The sequence below is a fragment of the Falco peregrinus genome, chromosome 6, assembly GCF_023634155.1.
Source record: "Falco peregrinus isolate bFalPer1 chromosome 6, bFalPer1.pri, whole genome shotgun sequence".
Lineage (NCBI taxonomy): Eukaryota > Metazoa > Chordata > Aves > Falconiformes > Falconidae > Falco > Falco peregrinus.
The window spans coordinates 21,135,342-21,153,843 of NC_073726.1; the positions used below are offsets into that span (position 1 = coordinate 21,135,342).

The 18,502-nt window shown below is 59.3% G+C and overlaps 1 protein-coding gene across 1 annotated transcript in view; it reads left to right on the plus strand.

Moving 5' to 3' along the window:
• Positions 1-18,502, plus strand: part of SHANK3 (SH3 and multiple ankyrin repeat domains 3) — a 368,446-nt gene that overhangs the window by 13,868 nt on the left and 336,076 nt on the right. The window contains 1 exon segment of the mRNA XM_055807431.1: positions 10,102-10,428. Within this exon segment, the coding sequence (XP_055663406.1) occupies positions 10,171-10,428 (258 nt within the window). The 5' untranslated portion in view covers positions 10,102-10,170.

The following is an 18,502-nucleotide window of genomic DNA, read 5'->3' on the forward strand; positions in this document are numbered from 1 at the left end:
GGTCAGTCAGAGAGGGAAAGGGCATGTCTGGAAGTGGTTCTCCACTCTGGATTCGTACTGGAGTGAGCCCAGGCTGGGAGGCTCGAGGGACTGTCCCCATGTAGGCAGTGTCCCGGTGGTGCTAACCGTGGCTAGGGCAGCCACTTTCATCTTGCTGCTGCTGTGGGATCCTGGAGCCCCACGCGGAGATGTTCTCCCTTGGGGCAATCAAGGATTCAGAGAGCCCAAGGAATGAAGCTGGGATGCTACAAACACCAAATTGCCTGAGAGTTAGCTGTTTCTGTGCAAGACCAGGAGCTGACTGGTGGGGAAGCAGCCAGAGTGCAAGCAACAGACCCTGGGAAGGTGTCTGTGTGACAGAAACCTGGATTTGAGAGGCCACATGTCCATACGTGTACATGGCCAGGGCTGTGTGTGCAGTCTGATAGGGCTGGGTTACAGACTTTACACCCCAGCCCCTCATTCCTGCTCTTGTGTCACTGTTTGTTGCCTCTTCTGCTTCAGAGGAACAGCTAGAGCTGTGAGCTGCTCCTGCTAAAAGCCATCAGGACAAAACAGGCTTGATTTTAACCTGGGCCAGCTCCCTGGGCTGGTTGGCAGCATGGGTGGGCTGCCTGTGTGTCTGTGCATCCAGCCCAGGGGTGGAAGTGAGTGTGCAGGGATGGGGGTAAGGACCAAATTACTGTGTCCCAGCATTGCCACTGAAACGCCTGTGGGGTCCAGCCTCAGCACGCCCATGCTGTCCTGTCCACCAGACCACTGTCCTACCTGCCCAGCTTGCCAAAGGAAGGGGCACATGACCAGGCAACAGGCAGGGCTGAGCCTGGCAGTGGCTGTGTTGCCTCAAGCCACTCTCAGGGCTGTGTGGCCAGTGCCCGGCTAACACTGTACCCTGTGTGGGGACCGCAGGGACAGAGAGAGGGTTTGCTGGCCTGTGCTCCTTCTGCCTGGCTGGGACCAGCCCATGGGTGCTGCTCCTCCAGCACAGTGCCTGGGGGGCCTGGCTGGGGCTGTCAGCTCCTGCTCTGCCCCGCACAGGCTGGCGGGGAGCTCTGCTGCCCATCAAGCCACCTCTGAGGGGTCTGGCTCCTTCCCGCAATGGGGGCAGTCCTGTGTCCCCCCCGGTGTGATAGGGCGGGTGGTGCAGATGTGTCCTGGAGGTGGGCAGCCAGGAGCATGTGCAGGGCTGTGACCTGCGGGAAGCGTAAGTGTTTTGGGCCAGGGACTGGCACTTTCTGCCCTGTTGACCCAAAGAGTTGTTTTGAGCTGGGACAGTGGCAGGAGTGAGGAGAAGGCTTTTGCTTTGGCCAAGTGGGGCTGCCCAGGACAAGGCCAGTGGGGAATCGTCTCCTGTGGTTTCTGGTGCTGCACCTGCTGGTGGCCACACACTGGGTTCCTTTCCTGCAGCAGATGCAGACAGGCAGTGGGGGGCTGCGGGACTGCAGGACAGCTATTAAGGTCAACTCCCAGGAATCCCTGTGCCGAAGACTATTGCCCCAGAACTCTGCAGACAGGTTGCCCTACAAACCGCTGCAGCTGCCTCCAGATGTACATGTGCGGAGGGGGTTCAGGAATGCCACCACCTCCTTGCTGGATGCTCAGAGACACAGATGAGTCCCCGCGTTCCTGGGCCTGCGCTCTGTGGGCACAGGGTGCTGCTCTCTATCCCGTTGTCCGTCGCTGCGGTCAGCACCACTCTGCTGTCACCCTGGGAAAGCCGAACGCTGGCACAGCGGGCTTGCTCCCAAGAGCGGTGTGTTGCAGGACTTGCCCTTTAATCATCTGCACATCCCTGGTGACCCAGTAACCCTGGCAAATGGGGAGAGGGAAAATCAATTGGCAGGAGAATTACCCATCGGGCGCTGTAGGACACTGTGGCCACACGCAGGCTGATCAATGAGTGCTGCTCCCTCTCCCTCTCCTCATTAGCTCTGTGCATCCTGGCACTCTGTCTGGGGCCACCGTGAGCACAGTCCTGCGGCTGCCCCTGCCCCTGCCTGCACGGGTTGGTTCTGGAAGACATGGGCAGTGGTGGCAAAGGACAAGGTTGGGCTGGTACAGACTGCTTTGTGCTACCTGTCACGTGGGGCTGGGACAGAGCCATGGCAAACAGCAGGGCCGACTGACCTGCTTGTGCCCAGATAAGCGATGAGGACAGCTCCGGCATTGCAGAGCCCTGGCTCTGAGTAGGGCCCCGTCTGGCAGCCCTGGGCAGGGAGCTGGCAGGATACCGAGGACCATCCCTGGGTCGGTGGGAAGGTGACCCGTGGGAGCCCCAGACTCTCGACACCCCACGGAGGGCACTGAGCTCAGGCGCCTGGAGCAGCACAGTCCCTCCCGCTCCCCGTTCCCCCCCGCGGAGGCCACCGTGCCTTCCACAGTGCCTGCAACCATCGACCGTGCGTTCCAGCTGCAGCCACAGCTGCCCCTGGTAAATCAGTAACGTCTGGCCTGCGTGAGAGGACGACTCTGCTTGTCCCATGGGCAATGCCAGCCAAGCGAAAGCGGATGCTCCCCGATCCTTTGAGGTGAGGGCTTGACTCCCTGCAGTGGTGTGGGAGGGCTGGGGGCTCCGGGCAGGGCTGTTAAACATGGCCCAGGGCTCCCTTGGCCTGGAAGGACTCGGGAAAGACGAGGAACTTGCACAGCGCCTGCATGCAGAGCCGGGGCCAGGCTCGGCGCTGTTGCGGGAGCGGAGCCTGGGGTGTGAGCTGCTGGAGCAAGCAACGGCTCTGCTCTCTGGAGGGGCAGAGGGCATCACAGCCGTGCCTGGGGTCTGGCAGGGCAGTGTCGATGCTGGTGCAGGTGGGTGGACATGCAGCTGCCTTGGTGCTGATCTGGACCAAGTCGGGTGAAGTCTGTCCTAGTCAGTCCTTTCAGTAGCAGCGAGGCAGAGGCGGTGCCCCAGCAGCTCTCCCTGCTGCAACCGCGCCAGCCCCAGCACACAGGGCCCATTCCCAGTGATCCCAGTAGTGACAGCCCTGCGTGCTGTTCTCTGCGCTGGCAGCGACATCCCAGCAGGATGCCGGATCTCCCCGTGGCACACACTTGTGGCGCTGCTGTGTCCCCCCACAACCCCAGTGCAGTGTGAGGAGGGAGCCCTGAAGCTTAAAGACCTGGTGCAGCTTGTGCCCTGGTGGTGTGCGGCCAAGGGGGAGGGCTGGGCTCTGCGTGCTTCTCCCACACATCAGCACAACACAAGTACCTGTTCCCCGCTGGTGTTGCACTAGCTACCGCTCCCTGCCATCTCTCCCAGGAAAGCAGCACTTGTGCTAGAAAGCATCTGCCTGCAGCCTCCCGTACGTACCATGCCCGAAGTGCCCTTGCTGTGTGGGTGCACCTGGGGATGTGCATGTGGTGAGCCAGATGCTCCCATGCTCGCATATCTCTGGAGACCCTGTTCCTCAAAGGGCCAGGCCTTACGGGAGTCAGAGTCGATGGGCATGTGAGTGGAGAGGCGAAGCCAGAGGCAGTGCACCAGTGGGCTTGCTGTGCTTGGGAAGGCAGGTACTGGAAAGGTGATGAAATTTAACTCTAGTTCAGCCAGGGAAAACTGCCGGTCCCAGGCAGGCTGTATTGCTTGCTGTAGTAGACTGGTGCTTGGACGTTTCTGCAAGACAGTGTGGCTGGGTGCAGGTTCACCCACTCAGGTGTTTGTGTCCCCAGTGCCTGGGTGGCCAACAGCCCCTGCAGAGGGAGGTGTGCAGTTCTGCTTTGCCCCCATGCTGAGGCTTGTAAGATCTCCCTTGATTCTGGAAAGGTTATTGCTGTTGAGGTGTCAGCTGCTACTGTCTTTGGTTTCCAGCGCTCCCTAGCAGACTGTTAGCATCCGTGGGGCTGCTGCTGGGGTGAGAGCTGAGGCCTCCCTGCGATATGCACTCTGGGTGGCCAGGGTTTTGAAGCCTGGAAAGGCAGGAGCCATGCACAGGGCTCTTTTTGAAGGGCATTATTTTGTGTCCCTAATTATGAATCCAACCTGCAACTGGTCCCTGTGACCAGGGCCCCTCCTGAGTCTGTCTGTCCCTCCAAGTGCGTGGCACTTGTTTAGCCTGAAAAGTGAAGTCTGAGTGTGGGTCTAATTGCTGTCTGTGATAAGTATATAAATACTTACATAAACAAAGGACGAGAGAAGAGCTGCACAGGCTAACAGACAATGCTGACGTAAGAGTAGGGTAAACTAGCCGTGAATGTGTGGGCTAGAAATTAGGCCATTTCTAACCATCACAGCAAAAAAATGGTCTGAAACAGCTTTCCAGGAAGAGGAGAGAGAGTGAGAGGAGACCTGGAGGAAGGAGTTTGGTAAGAGGATTTCAGATGTGGCACCTGGGGTGCCAGCAGCCCTGTCCTTGTGGATGGATAGAGCAACCTCCCACAGCCCAGCACTGGCCAGCTCTGGCTCCGCATAGCACTGGGCTCTTGTCCCAAGCTGCAGGACCTGGTGCCAGTACTGACAGCAGCTGCAGGTCTTTGCATTCCTCTCTGGCCTCCCTTTGGCTGCACCAACCCGCTCTTCACACTGCCACAGGACAGAGAGGCAGCACCTTCTCTCCTCCCCAGGCTGGTGCCAGCTTCCCATCTTAGGAGCAGCTCCAGCTGGCACCCCTGCTGTGGAGTGTCTCAGTTTCTTCTTTCTGCTTTTATTGTGCGCTGGAGCTGCTTGTCTTCTTTAGATCTTACCTGTTGCACCTTTCTAGGTCCCACTATTGCAGTGCTAGCTCTACACATTTCCCAAGATTCTCCCAGCTGGATGCTTCCCCCGAAAGGAAGAGTAATTCAGTGATACACTGAGTGGTGGCTGTGGTTCTGCATTACCTCTAACCCAGAGGGGATCAGGAGCCCTGCTGGACAACTCTGAAGATGCCAGAGCAGTGTTCAGCAGTGTAGCATGGGATGATCCCCGTGGCATGGCTGCCCTTCACAGAGGGATTTGTGAGAGATGGCAGGGAGGGTGGCCAAATTAGACTCTTTAACACCAGGCATGGTGGAAAGTGAGGCAGGCCATCAGGAAATGCTGTTTCTCACAGCATAAAAGGTAAAGGTGCCTAAACTTTACAACCCCTTGTGAAGGCTATTGCAAAGAGTATTTGGAAATCCAAACAAACTGCTGTACTCCGGGTTTCACTTATTGGTGCTCCTGGTGGCACGTGCAGGGAGCGCTACTAGGCTAGTGAGGCGTGATTTTCTTTGATGGAAGCATTACTGATTTGTTCCTGTCTCTGTAAAATCTTCTTGAAAGATTTTGTAACTCTCTTTGATGATTTTTCATCCGTTTTTCCTGGTGTTAGAATAAGACTCATTGGATTATAATTTCTAAGATACTCAACTTGTATCTTTTTTCAAGTTAAGTGATTTTTTTTCCTCAGCAGAGAAGTTGATTTAATAAGAGAAAATGAATGTGAATGACTCTGCAAGTCTGTGATGGAGTTCGGGGGTGGGGGTGGCCAGTGCATTTTTCCAACCCTTCACAGTTGTGTCTTAAACATTATTGGGAACTAATGAGGTACCAGAAGATTGGTGGGGGCAAAAAGCAAGAATATTGCTGACAATTACCATCTGGAGCATTTAATTTCTCCCCCTAGTGAAATAACAAGACCAAAAAAAAGGAAAGAAATAAAATCAATGAATGGCAATAGTTAAACAGAACTTACAGGCAGCAGGCGGCAAGGTGGGTGAGTTTTGTCCCTGAGAGGCCACGAGCTGGAGCCACCTCTGCCCACCGCCGGGGCAGCCTGGGGGCAGAGCTGGTGCAGGGGGCAGATCCTGGCCGCAGGGTGGTATCCCGGGGTGGCTGAAGCCGTGCGGGCTGAGGCTGCATGGAGGGATGGTTGTGGCATTGCTTGCTTAATCCCCTGTGTGGTGGTGTCAGAGGAAGGCAGCGGGTGGGAGCCAAGCCCCTCTGCTGCAGCACACGTTCAGAGGAAAGCTGTAGATTTGGGGGAGGGGGATCTTGTGCAGAATGGTGCCTGCTGTCAGTGAGGTGTGCCCTGCCTGCACAGCACGGGCATGGCTCTGAAGAGGTGATGGGCAGAGCATGGGATCCTTCCCCAGCGCCTTTGGGCAGTTGGGTCTGCATCCAAAGTATTCCTCTGTGTTGGCTCTGGGCTTCCTGCGGCTCACGGGTCCTCGCCAGCTTCGTGGAGGTGCAGGTGTACGCGTGTGCCCCAGCTGCAGGAGGTCTTTCCGCTCTGCTGCTTGTGAAGGCGTACACAAGTGTGTGTTGCTGCTGTCCCATCTGTTCCAGGGTCTGTCCACCTTGGTGTGGATGCATGCCCATGGGATGCAGTCAGACCATGTGTCGCTTGTATTTCTGATGATTTATCTCCTTACTACGTGCATTTTTCCAAGCAGAACTTAGTGTTCCTCCTGCTCTTATTTCTAATCTCTTCAGGGGCTTTTCACTTGCCTATTCCCAGTTTCACACCATGTTCATTAAGGTGCTGCTTGATCCCTTCTTCCAAATCACTAATAAGAATGAGGCCCCAGCCCAGTCCTTGCCCTGAGCTGGTGGCAGTAGCCGTACAGCAGTGGTGACTGCTCATTTTGCATCCAGCCTTCAGCTGCTTTCAGGCCTGACCAAAAGGCAGGCAGAGCCAGTCTGCCATGTCACCATGCCTGGAGAAGCTCTACCTGTCCCACAGCTGCTGCCAGCCGCAGAGAGCAATCCCAGGCCAGGGACTTCTGACACGGGCCCTTCGCTGGCCCATCTGCTGGCCTTGCGGGGCGGCTGGAACATGTGCAGCATCCTCTGTACAGACCCAGCATCCCTCAGCCCCACTTCCTCTGCCAAGGCATCAGCTGTTGAGATCTGGGACCATGGGGGCCCAGGGTTATGGTGGGTCTTGCCAGGGGTCTGCATGGTCCTTGTCCTGCCCTCACCACTGAGTGCTCCTAAGGGCCTGGCTATACACTGTGCCACCGGGTGTTGCCATGTCTCAGTGGGCATGTGAGGACAGGCCAGCCTCCCTGAATGCTGTGCCACCCTCGCCTGTCCCCTGGGATCCTGGCACGCTGCTAGTGGCGGGCTGGGAGAGGCCCCATGGACCCGTGCTCACGTGGCTGCAGGTTGCTTCTCTTGGCCTTGAGTCATTCCGTGCGACTGCCATGCGTGGGCCACAGCTGCGGGCTTCCCAGTTTGGACCGTCTGTGCTCCCCTCTCTGACCCTTTGCTCGACAGATATCTTTGCCATCTCCCCTCCTGACCATTCTTACTCCTTTGTCTTTTGTGCTCAGCCAGCGGCTCCTTCTCGGCTGCATGTGAGTCATGGTCATCTCAGCCACCTCTTCCCCTCACCAGCCCCACCTCATCCCCGGTGTCCCTGACTGAAAGCTGCAGAGCCCAGCCTGTTCCTTGCATTCCTCGCTTTTGCCTTGTGGCTTTTGCTTCAAAGCCTTGCATCACTTCACCTGAGACCTGCAAGATGCTGGAGCCCAGCCCACGCTCTGTGGATCTGCAGTTTTGGTGCACCTCTACCTGGGGCCAGGACAGGTGCAGGGCAGGGAACACTGTGTGCTCCATGGAGCAGGAGGCTTTCCAGTGCCACTGGTCTCATCTCCTCTCGCCCCAGTGCCCTGCTTGAGAGCTCTTCTCAGACCCCATGCAGATACAGCAGGAGAGCTGCTGCAGGACAGGCACCCTGGAAAGGCATGGGTTTGGCTTGCTTTGCTGCTGGGAAAGAATGTTTTCTCATACCTTAAGGGACTTGCAGGGGATGACTGAAACTGGCATGGTCCTCCCATCCAGGCACAAAGGCTTGACCCATGCCAGGGCAGCACTGAGAGGTCTGGGTGATGGGAGCGCAGGGTGCAGGGGGAGCTGGACACTTCCCTGGTCCTTGTATCTGTGAAGCAACAGCAGACAGACAGGACCTGTGATTCTCCAGCACAGGGGTGCAGGTGTGGATTGAAGGAACCCAGAGACCAGATGATTGCTCCTGGGCTGATCTCATTGTTTGTCATGGTCAAACCTTGATTTACATTCCGAGGCTTGTGCCACAGAGTTGCAGTGCTCATGGTCTAGGACCTTGTTAGACTCCCACTCTGACCCCAAACTTCCAGGTCTGTGGATGCAGCCTTCTCTGCCTGTCTCGCCCATTCTGCTGGTGCAAGGCATTTGCAGCAGGTACTGCTCCAGCTGGGAGAGTTGCTGGGGGCTAGCCGCCCTGGCAGAGTCAGGCTCTCCCCGATGCCTGCCTTGTGCAGTCCCTCGGCTTTAGGATGGGAGGACCAAAGGAAGAGCCATTAGTCATTTCCTGGACAGATCCAGGCCATAGCGTATCTCTTTCCAGCTCTCAGTGGTTTGGGGGCTATTTCTGTTTCAGGATTGTCATGTAGATTAAAGCCTTGAATCCCAGCCAGTGATGGACCGGACACAATCCCGTACGTAGTCCTGCAGGGCTCAGCCCAGCATCCCATCTGTGCTTGGCAGGGCAGTCACTGGCCAGCCCCTGCCTGAGAGCAAGGGCTGGACTTGCTGGGCAGGCAGGGTCCTCCTGGCTTTAGTTAGCCCCCACTGCTGGGGGGACTGGCACAAACAGCAGCTCGTGGTGGCAGCTGCCTGTGTCTCTGCTCTGTGCTGGAGCTAACGGTAGCTGCGCCGGCCACCACTGCTCCAGTGTGTGCACACGTGGCTTCTCTGGCTCAGACAGGTCTCTGAGGTGGAAACACAGGTCAGCTGTCCTCCCACTCCCAAAACTTGGGCACAAGGGCACAGCTCCATCCTCTTGTCCAAGTACAAGCCAGTTCTGGAAACTCCTGGGAGACAGTCCCAGCTCCTTGCCCAGTGGGCTGGTGGAGGTGGTGCTGGAGCCTGCAGCCCAAGGGCCAGTCTGACTGGCTGCGGGTGCACACAGACATGTGCTGGGTGGTGATCACCTCCAAGCAGGGGTATTGGGGACCTCGCAGTGGGCAGCGCTCCACCAACTGCAGCACTAACAGTTTACTGGGCCACAACCAAGACCTTTCCCTGTAAAACCCAGAGACAGGCATAGTGCTAAGCACCCCACGAGTCACACCTGCTTGTCTGGCTAATGTCCAGCCTCCCTTATGAGTCCCCCCATGGCAGACGATGAAGGAGCCAGGCAGGCCCTCCAGAGATACTGGTGCAGATGTGAAGATGGAGGATGATGGTTGCAGATGGGGGACAGGGGCACTGGGATGAACTGCAGGCATTGGTGGTTGTGTGGAGAGAAGACAGTTGATCAAAGGAGCAGAGCAGGCCCCAGAAGCTGGGACAACCCGTACTCTCCTAGGGTGCTGTGTCCAGACCCTCTGTGCTGGCTCTGTAGTGCGCACTGTGTGGTGACCCCTCCCTGGGTGAGCAGATGCTCTGGGTGTCCGTGCACCTGGGATGGGGTGAACCCAGGGCAGGCCCATGCCGAGGTGAGGAAGGGTCCCTTCTGGCTGGCTGGTGGGAGTCACTGCAATGGGGGCTGTGCCCGCTGTGGGGGCCAGGGAGGGCATGCAGTGGCAGGTGGCCCTTTGGGGGGGGGGGGGGGGGGGGGGGCACTTGTGGCGATCCCTGCATAGTGTGCTGTGGGGCTTCTCGGTGAGGTCTGTGACATGGAGGTTCCCATGTAGGGTGAGGGCGGTCCTCTGCAAGGTCTCAACAAAAGGATCTTTTGTGGGAACGTATCCGTATCCGTGGGGGATCCTGTGTGGGTGCCTCTGCGAGGTTACTGCACAGCTGGTCGGGGGTTCCTGGGCGAGGGCCCCAAGATGGGGAGCTCTGTGTGGGGCAGTCAGGGGTCCTGTATGAAGTCCCTGTGGGGGTGGCCTGGGTGGAGTGTGGGGGTCCCTGCTGGGGGAAAGGGGGGGGGGGGGGAGGTCCCTGCAGGGATGCCCATGTGCAGTGGGGGGGTTCTCTCCCAGGCCTTTGCCGGGGGATGGTCACTGCTGGTGTCTCCCCACAGGGTCCCTCAGGGTCACCTGTGTGCAGCATGGGAGTCAGTTCCTGGGCCCCTGCCGGGGTCCCAGCCGCAGTACCCATGTGCATTGTGGGGGTCCCCTGCCAGGGGATGGTCTCTGCCGGGGTCCCCCCGCGGGGTCCCAGCCGAGTGCCCCCGCGGGTCGCAGCCGTGCTCACCGCCTCTCCTCACCCCGCAGGGCCCCCGGGCGGGCTGTGAGCGCGGCCCCCGGTGCCGGTGCCGGCCGCCCCGCCGCGCCGCACGGAGCATGCCTCTGAGCCCCGCCGGCAGCAAACATGAGAGCCCGGAGTCGCCGCCGCCAGAGCCGCCGCCGCCGCCGGAGCGACAGCCCCGCGCCGCCGCCGCCGGGGAGCCGGGTGCCGGCCTGCGGGAGGAGACGCGGCTCGACCCGGCCCGGGGCCCCGGCGGGCCCCGCTCCCCCAAGCTGGCGGCCCCGGCGCGCATGGAGGAGCCCGCGCCCGGCGCCATCGTCGTCCGCATCGGCATCCCCGACCTCCAGCAGACGGTGAGTGCCCGCCCTGGCCCCGGCCCCGACCCGCACCCCGCGCGGCCCCCGCCCCGCTCCGCACGGCTGCCGCCCCGGCACCACCCGGCAAACTTCGCACCGCCGCGGGCGGGGGGCGGCCGGCCCCAGCCCCGGCAGGACGGCTCCCCCCTGCCCTGCTGCCCGGCTCCCCATTGCCCCAGCCCCCCGCTCCCCGGTGCCCCCCTCCCCATTGCCCCGCTCCCCGGTGCCCCCCCCGCCCCCCATTGCCCCGCTCCCCATTGCCCCGCTCCCCGGTGCCCCCGCAGAGCCCGGCGGAGCGGCGGGCGGAGCGGCCCGGGCAGCCCCGCTGCAGCGCGGCTTTGCAGCCCGGGGCCGCTCCCGCCGCCGGGGGCCCGCATCGGCCCGGGACCGCGCTGCGCTCCGCCGCCCGCCCCGAGCGCGGGGGACAGCGGGGCTGGGCGCGGGGGGTGGGCGCAGCTCGGGAGGCTCCGGTACCGGCGTGGTACCGGTACCAGCACCGCTCCAGCGCTGGCTCCGGCACCGGGATCGGCTCCAGCACCCGCACCGGCTGGGCCGGGCTGCGGGAGCACGAAGCCGCAGCGCTGGGGACCGATGGCCGCCCGCCCGCTGGCGGCGTGGGCCAGTGGGACTGGGCAGGCTGTGCGGGCAGCTCCCGCCGGTGCCGAGCTGTAGGTGTGCGTGGGCTGCCCGCCGGTGCGCCGGTGCCGACGTGACCGCGGCGGGTTCAGGGCGTCAGGCCCGGGTGCGGCGCAGCGGGTTGCGGGGTGTGTGTGGGGGCACCACTGCACCGGACGGGGTGCCAGGCCACGGTGTCGGTGCCACAAGGCAGGACACGCAGGTGCCGAGGTGTGACACAGGAGGGCATGAGCGTTATGGTGTGATGTGGGGCAGTGTGCGTGGGTATCGTGGTGGGTAGTTACCTGTGGGGCAATGCTGGGGGTCATCCGGGGATGGGGTGCTTGGGGGGAGCGAGAACTTGGAAACAGCCTGGTCAGTGGAGGGAAAAAGTTCGCTGAAGGGCTGGGCTGCGGTAACAGGGGCCCTGAGGAGGAGTGCTCGTTAGGGGTGGTGCTGGGAGCAGCATCTTGCCTGGGATGGGTGGGCTGCGAGGCACAGCGAGCCTGTGCTCTGAGGCAAGGCGTTGCGGGCAGGAGAGGAGGTGCCCCTTGGGGGTTAGGGGTGGGGGGAGATGAGACAGACTTGGGGCGAGCAGAGCGTTGCTGGGGGTAGAGGGGACTAGAAGAAGTGAGAGCTCTCCTCTTTGGTGGTGAAAGAGTTCTATTTTGGAGACTGGCATGGGGGTTCTACTCGGTGGCGGAGGGGTAGCAGCTGGGGCCAGAGAGCTTGCTAGAGGACGGTGGTGCTGGGGCTGAGGTGCTCGCATGCTCGCAGGCACAGCTCTGCAGGCTGAGCTGCCAAGCACCGGGCAGCAGCAGAGAGAGGCAGGCGAGGCAGCGCTGCCTTTGCTGTCGAAGAATCAGACAGATGCTCTGCTCTAGTGAGGACTGACCTTGCGCTGCGGGAAGGGCTTTACAGCTGCTCTCTGCTCTCTCCAGCCCTGGCCCCTGCTGGGGTTGTGAGCAAGGCTCTTGGGGACACAGTGTATGCTCTTTCCCTTCACTGCTGTATTGGCCCCAGCACATCAGCTCCTCCTCCACCATCCCTGTGCACATCCATCCCCAAGCTGATGTACGGACCCGGGTCTCACCCTGCTCCAGCCCTCAGCCCAGATCCCGTTGTGTGATGCAGCACAGGGCAGGGCCCAGGGACTGCCAGTGAGGGCCTTTACTCAGCCCATTGCCATGGCACCCACCTCTCCACTTTGCTGTTCCTTGGGCACTGCTCTGCACCTCCCTTCCCTGGCTTAGTTTGTTTTGGGAGTGTGCGTGGGCACCGGAGGAAGCAGCGATGTGTGTGATGTGTCGGTGTGATGGTGTGTTGTAAACCGCCCCCCCTTCCTCCTTCCAAGTCCTGCACTGCAGCCAGGGGATAGTCCCAGAGTCCGAGGGAAGCAGCTCAGCCTTGCCAGACCAAAGATCACCCGAGGCAGGGGAGGGAATGCGGCTGCCTGCGAAGCAGAGCATATTTGCATGGATAAAGTGGGAATGTGCCTCCCAGATCTCCCTTGCCTGAGGGGCAGATGCACATCAGAGCGCTGAAGGGTGCAAATGTTTCTAGTGCAGCCTCCCTGGGCTGGGGGTGGGAGCCGCAGGGGCAACCCGCCGGCTGCCCTGGGGCTGGGGACTGGGGGCATCTCTCCCCTCGGCTGCGGGCAGGGTGCCATGGGGAGCCGGGGGGCAGGGGGCTAGGTGCCGTGGGGAACTGGGGGAAGGGGGCAGCACTCCGGCTACGTGCAGGGTGCTGTGGGGAGTCGGGGGGCAGGGGGCAGCGCTGCCAGCTGCAGTAAGGGCAGCATGTCACTTGCATCCCAGCCAGCGCAGCCTGCGCACCGACAGCCCGGCTGATGTGCAGAGGAATTGGCTGCAGCCGCAGCCCAGGGCTCTCCAGCTTTGCAGAGCTACTCGAGTAGCAGGAGCGCACAGGTGGTGCTCCTGGGAGGGCAGGGCTGCCCACCCGGCCCTGTCCCTGCTGCCCGTCACATGGGGCAGCACGAACTGGGTTTCATGGGATGCAGATGGGGGTCGGAGGCTGTGGCACCTGCTCCCCTGGGCAGAGAGGCAGGGCGGAAGCAGATGTGGGTGCAGGCTCCCTGCAGAGCAGGGATGGGCTCTGCTCAGTCTGCGCTGGTGGGCAGCAGGACGGTGTGACAGCTGCTCTGTCAGACCCTTGGCTGCCCCACAGGCTGGGCACCCAGTGCTGCTGCCTGCACAGCGGTCCCGCGCTGTCACCAGCACAGAGCCATGCTCAGGCTGGTGTCGGGGGCATCTCTTTCTTTCAGACCAAGGCAGTGTCTGCAGAGAGCTGTTGCATTTATGGTTCAGGTGGGGGCTGACTTCCCAAATAGAAACTGCCTGTTTTGCAAACTCCTCTTCTGTGCTAGCTGAAGTACCTTCACTTAAATAATGGGAGGCAGGAAAAATCAAGCTGGCTTAACTGCATATATCCCTAAGAGCTGTACATGACTGGCCCTGAACTTCCCTAGCCTCCTGTGCATCATCCCCCATACATCGGCTCTGTAATTTAGGCACTCACGGTGCTTATTCTTCATGCCTTGAACAGACAGCTTTGGTCCCTGTCTGCAAGGTGACATCCAAGCAGATGGGGGCATGACCTGTGTGAAAATGGGGAAAATGAGCAGCTGAGCCTGTCCCATCTGCCACTGCTGGGCTTGCCACCGCACCACCATCTCCTCCATGAGACACTCTGGGATGTGTTTGCTGTGTTTTGCAGGAGCTCACAGGACAGATGCTCCAGAGCTGTGTGTATTCCCTGCCTGCTACCCTCTTACAGGGCATGGGTCCTCGATCTCACACAGCTGGAGAGAGTGAGGATCCTAAACCTCCTCCCTGCTCCTGCTCCTGGCCCAAATGGGTCCTGCTTCTCCCTGCAGTTAGTGGGTGTTGCGCTGGTGTCCAACCAGAGCCTGGCTCCCCTTCCCTGGGCTGCTGTGGCGCAGCAGAGCTGTGGCACACTGTCTCTCAGGCCAGGTGGGGACCCCTCTCCTGGCATAATCTCTTGGCTTCTCAGACCCTTTTCCCTGGGCTGGGATAGGCTTTGCAGTTCAGAGGAGCTGCTATTGAGCTGTTCTTCCGCTGAGTGCAGCCACAGGGCAGGGATTGCCCCGAGGCACAGGCGTCTTCCCAGAGGTGTCCTTCCTCTGCTTTTGCTGCTCTGCTTGTCTGGCTTTGCTATGGCAGTGGCCCTCCCTGATGGACAGCCCGCGGGGGGCCTGACACTTTGGCCACTCTGTGGGTCTGTGTGGGGCTCTTGCCCCAGGCCAGGGTTAGTGTCTGCACCCCGGGAGGGATCTCACAGCCTGCGGGTGCAGGCTGGGACTCGGGTGGGCTGAGGAGAGGGAAGGATATCCCATAGGCAGGGATAAGGCACAGGACCTTGATCGCACCTGCAGGAAGGGCAGTCAGATTCTCTGCCTTGTAATGGGAACACTCCTGGCCTCCTCTGACCTGGCTCTGCATCTTCTTCCCTGGACCTGTCCAGAGGCTGAGTTGTTCTGAGTGACGGGGCACATGGATCAGGGATCATCCAAGAGAAGAGGCTTTCTTCCCTGCTTGCTCTGGGAAGAACACAAACATAAGGAGGAGGGATGGGACCACAACAGGGATCACTGGCCTCCCCAGGACTGTGTGGTGCCAGCAAGGGGTTGGTGTGCTGAAGGGGTTTTGCTCACTGAACTCCAGCCCTTGTACAGTCTGAAGCGACCCCGTACCCTCCTCCCATGGGTACCTCTGGGCTTCTGAGTCTGGCTTGGCTGCTGCAGCACGGGCTGACGTGCCGTGGGCTTTGCTATAGCAAGCTCTGCTTGACGGTGGAGATTGTCTCTTTTGGGATCTTCGGGCACAGGGTGGACAGGTGGCTTTTCAGTAACAAGTCAGACTCTGTTAGCTGCCACAATTTCAGAGATCAGGACTTCATCTGGGCAAAGTTCAGCTTATTCAAGTTCGTGTCTGCTGTCACGGTTGGAGCTTCCAGGTGGATTTTTAGACTGTGAAGCAGCTGACTTTTCAAGTCAAGTTTCCCAGGTCTCTTGGAGTTGTCTCCAAGCCTCTCTTAGGTTCCTTTTGCAACTCTCCAGCATGTGTTTATTCAGCTGAAAGCCTTTGAATTCACTGTTAGTGGCTTCCATTGTTAAGACCAAATCTCCACCCGAGGCTGTGACCTTGTCTCTGAAAAGGCAGTCTCTTCAGGCACATCACTGTTTATATCCTAATGATGGCCCAGCACTTTGAGATTAAATTGTCTGAGCTGCCTGCACAGGCTCTGAGCTCAGGGAAGAGCAGCCGAGCTGCCCTACACCCTTACGGACAACTTGGGAAATGGAACCTGGAGTGCAGGAGGAACAGAACACATCTGCTTCGCACAGACCGGTGAGATGCAGAGAGGTGGGTGGAGACCGGGGAGGGGTGTGCTTGGAGGGGAAGGGAACACATCTGAATGACCAAGAGGAGACTATTTATCACAATGCAGAAGTAGCTGGTAGTATTTCCTGCTGTGTAGGCGAAGAGCTCTGCTGGGGACATAAACAGGTTATAAACCCCTCAGAGTACTGACCAACAGAGTTGCAAATGGCCCTCCTTTCTGACAGGCAGAGTTGCCCCAGGGAGCTGCAGGGTTCCCAGAGCTTATGGGTATGGGACAGCCTGGACCCATGGACTGTCCTGGGCAGGGGCAGAGGCTGGGGCTGTGGGAGAAGAGCGGTGCCTGGCTCCTGCTGGCACACGCTGCTCCTGTGCTGGGGAGTGCCTGGAAATGTGGTCAGGAGCCACGCAATGCCCTGCAGCCTGGGGTCCTCTGTCCTGCATGGTCCCTGGCAGGTGAGTCCACTACTGGAGCTGGATATTTTTCATGGTGCCCCCAAATTTACTGTCCCCTGTTCCCCTCTGTGAGCTCTCTGTGACAGCTGAGGCATGCAAGGTAAGTGTTTGGGAAAAGGAAAGTGCCACAAGATGGGTACATCTTGTTGTTCCAGTTTTGGGTCCTTGCCTCCTCTCTTGACCTCCATTCCCACTAGCAGTTTCCAAAGGACTCCTACGTAGCAGTGTCCCATGTGTGTGGGTGCTGAACTCTTTGGGAGGTGCCTGGGCCTGCCCAGCCTGCCATGGAGTCCACTGTGATGGGACCCCAGCTCCTGCTTCTCCCACCCAGAGGTGCCCAGCTCCTGCAAGCAGGTTTTGGGGGATGGCGGGTGCAAGGGGTGGCTGCTCTGCTGGGAGCCCTCAGGTGGAGAAGTCTGGGCAGGTCAAGTTGGTGGCCTGGCAGGAGGAGGGACAATTTGTGCTGTAGTGGAGGGGAAGAGTGATATTGAGAGCAAAGAGACCCTTTGAGAGGCAGATGCTGATTTGGGAGGAGAGACAGAAAGCTGTTTGTGTTGAAGAGGCATGGAGCTGTGGATGCATTTCTTGCAGGGTGCCATTCCAGAGCATGTGAGGTGGGTCTGGGCTGTGCAGGGAAGCCACGGTGAGGACACTGGAGGGACTGTCCATCAGTGGGAGGCGGGTGAGCATGGCTGTGTGGCTATGCTGAGAACATGGGCTCTGCTCCTCACCGGTACTGGCAGAGCAGGCAGTGCTGAGAAGGAGCCACCGTCTCATGGCATCTGCTTGGGTGCAGCCCTGTGGTGGCAGACTTGGTGCTTTCAGGCCAGATCATCAGTTCCCAAACTGGCAGGATCACAGTTGGTAAGGTGGATTTGCAGCCCTAGGGAGAATTTGGTCTCATCTGCAAAGGGGATCATGTTGAAGCATGGCCCGTTTGATGTGTTGCAGCCAGGAAAGCCTGGGTGATGCTGAAGGATTCACATCCTGTGGAAGGTTGTCCTGTGGTGTCCAGGCAGCGAGGTCTGGCATGTCTTTCCTCTGCTGGCATCTGTCCTGCTGGAGGGCTCCTTCCTCATGCAGGGCTTTGGTGATGTGTTGGGGACTGGCGAGGAAATGTCCCTCAACCAAGGGCCTTGGAGGCGTGAGACCACCCAGCTCCATTGGTGAGAGGCTGTTTGAGCAATCTGCTGAGGCCAGGGCCTCCCTTTGCTGCAGGATGGAGTTGCTCATTTCCCTCTGTGGCTGCAGAAAAGCCTCTGCCCTCACACCTCTTCCCAGTCACCTGATACTTCAGGTTAATATTGGGACTTATCTCCTTAATGCAAATGAAATAAGAGCCTGACAACCAGTGCACAAAGCATCGATTCTTCTGTTAAGCCCAAGGGAAGTGAAGAAATAAATTTTCCTATTATAGAAGAGAGATAGGCAAAGTTTTCCTGAACCTCTGCTTAGCCAGGACTGATGGTGGGAAGGCAGGCTGCCAAGAGACGGTGTGGCGTGCCATTCATTTGGGATTTGATTTGAATTCGCTGTCCCACAAGCCCGAGAGTGCGGCTGCAGCCCATCCTGCAAGCAGTAACAACCTCGTGTCTGCAGCCTGGTGAGGGGTGCGGTGGCCACAAGCTGTGGCCAAGTGAGCTGCCCACCAGCAGTGGAGGCATGGGGACTGCACACAGCTTTGCCTGGAGGGGAGTGCCACACAGTGACACACTGTCACTGTGGTGATGCTGCCACCACAGTGTGGTCAGCACAGGATGGGTGGGGAGGGGGCTGCAGCGCCTTTGCTGATGGGGCTTTGTGTGCTGCAGAGGGGTTGTAGGACAAGGGACACTGGTTCTCTGATGAGGTGATTTGCAAAGGAGGACTGTTGTGGCTGTAAATAAAAAGGCTCTTTCTGTAAAATGTGCTACCTGCTGCACTGTTTGCTCTCCCTAAAAGAAAAGGAGGGAAAAGACACAGGGATGTGTAGGAAATGACAGCGGACACATCTCTTCTGAGCCAGGGAGCACCAAAGCCTCTTGCTCTGCTGCCATGTGCCCTGTCCCCTAGTGATTGTCCACGACACAGGACGGACTTTTAACTATATGCGAAGAGGTGCGGTGGGTTTGCCTGTGCTGGCTTGGCAGCTGCAGATGCTCAGCAGCTCGTGTGAGGCAGCTGGGAGGGCCACTGCAGCACCGCACAGTGGGCATGGCAGCAGACCTGCCTGCAGCCTGCTCTGGCTTCCTGGGCAAGGTGTAATCCCGCATGCTGGCTTCTCTCCTGCAGCTACGGAGAGTTTTATCCTGCACGGCTGTGGAGATGCCACGTGCTGAGTAACATGGTGCTGACTGCGGACACCTCAGCAGACAGAAATGCTGAGCTCATGGAAGCAATTGATATGAAAAGGACGAATGAAACTATTCTTAACATTTGTTGTAGGTTAACAATTCAGTAGTAAAAATCATAGTGAAAATCTGCTGGCATGTATGCTTTACATAAATTGCTGTCCCAAGTCCATTTGCTCCCGGGGTGGCTTCAGGTGTTGGCAGAGCAGAAGCTTCCCAGGGCTGTGGTGGCACTGTACCCTGGGGCATCCCGGCTCCCGGCGGGACCCCCTGACACCAGGGTTGATG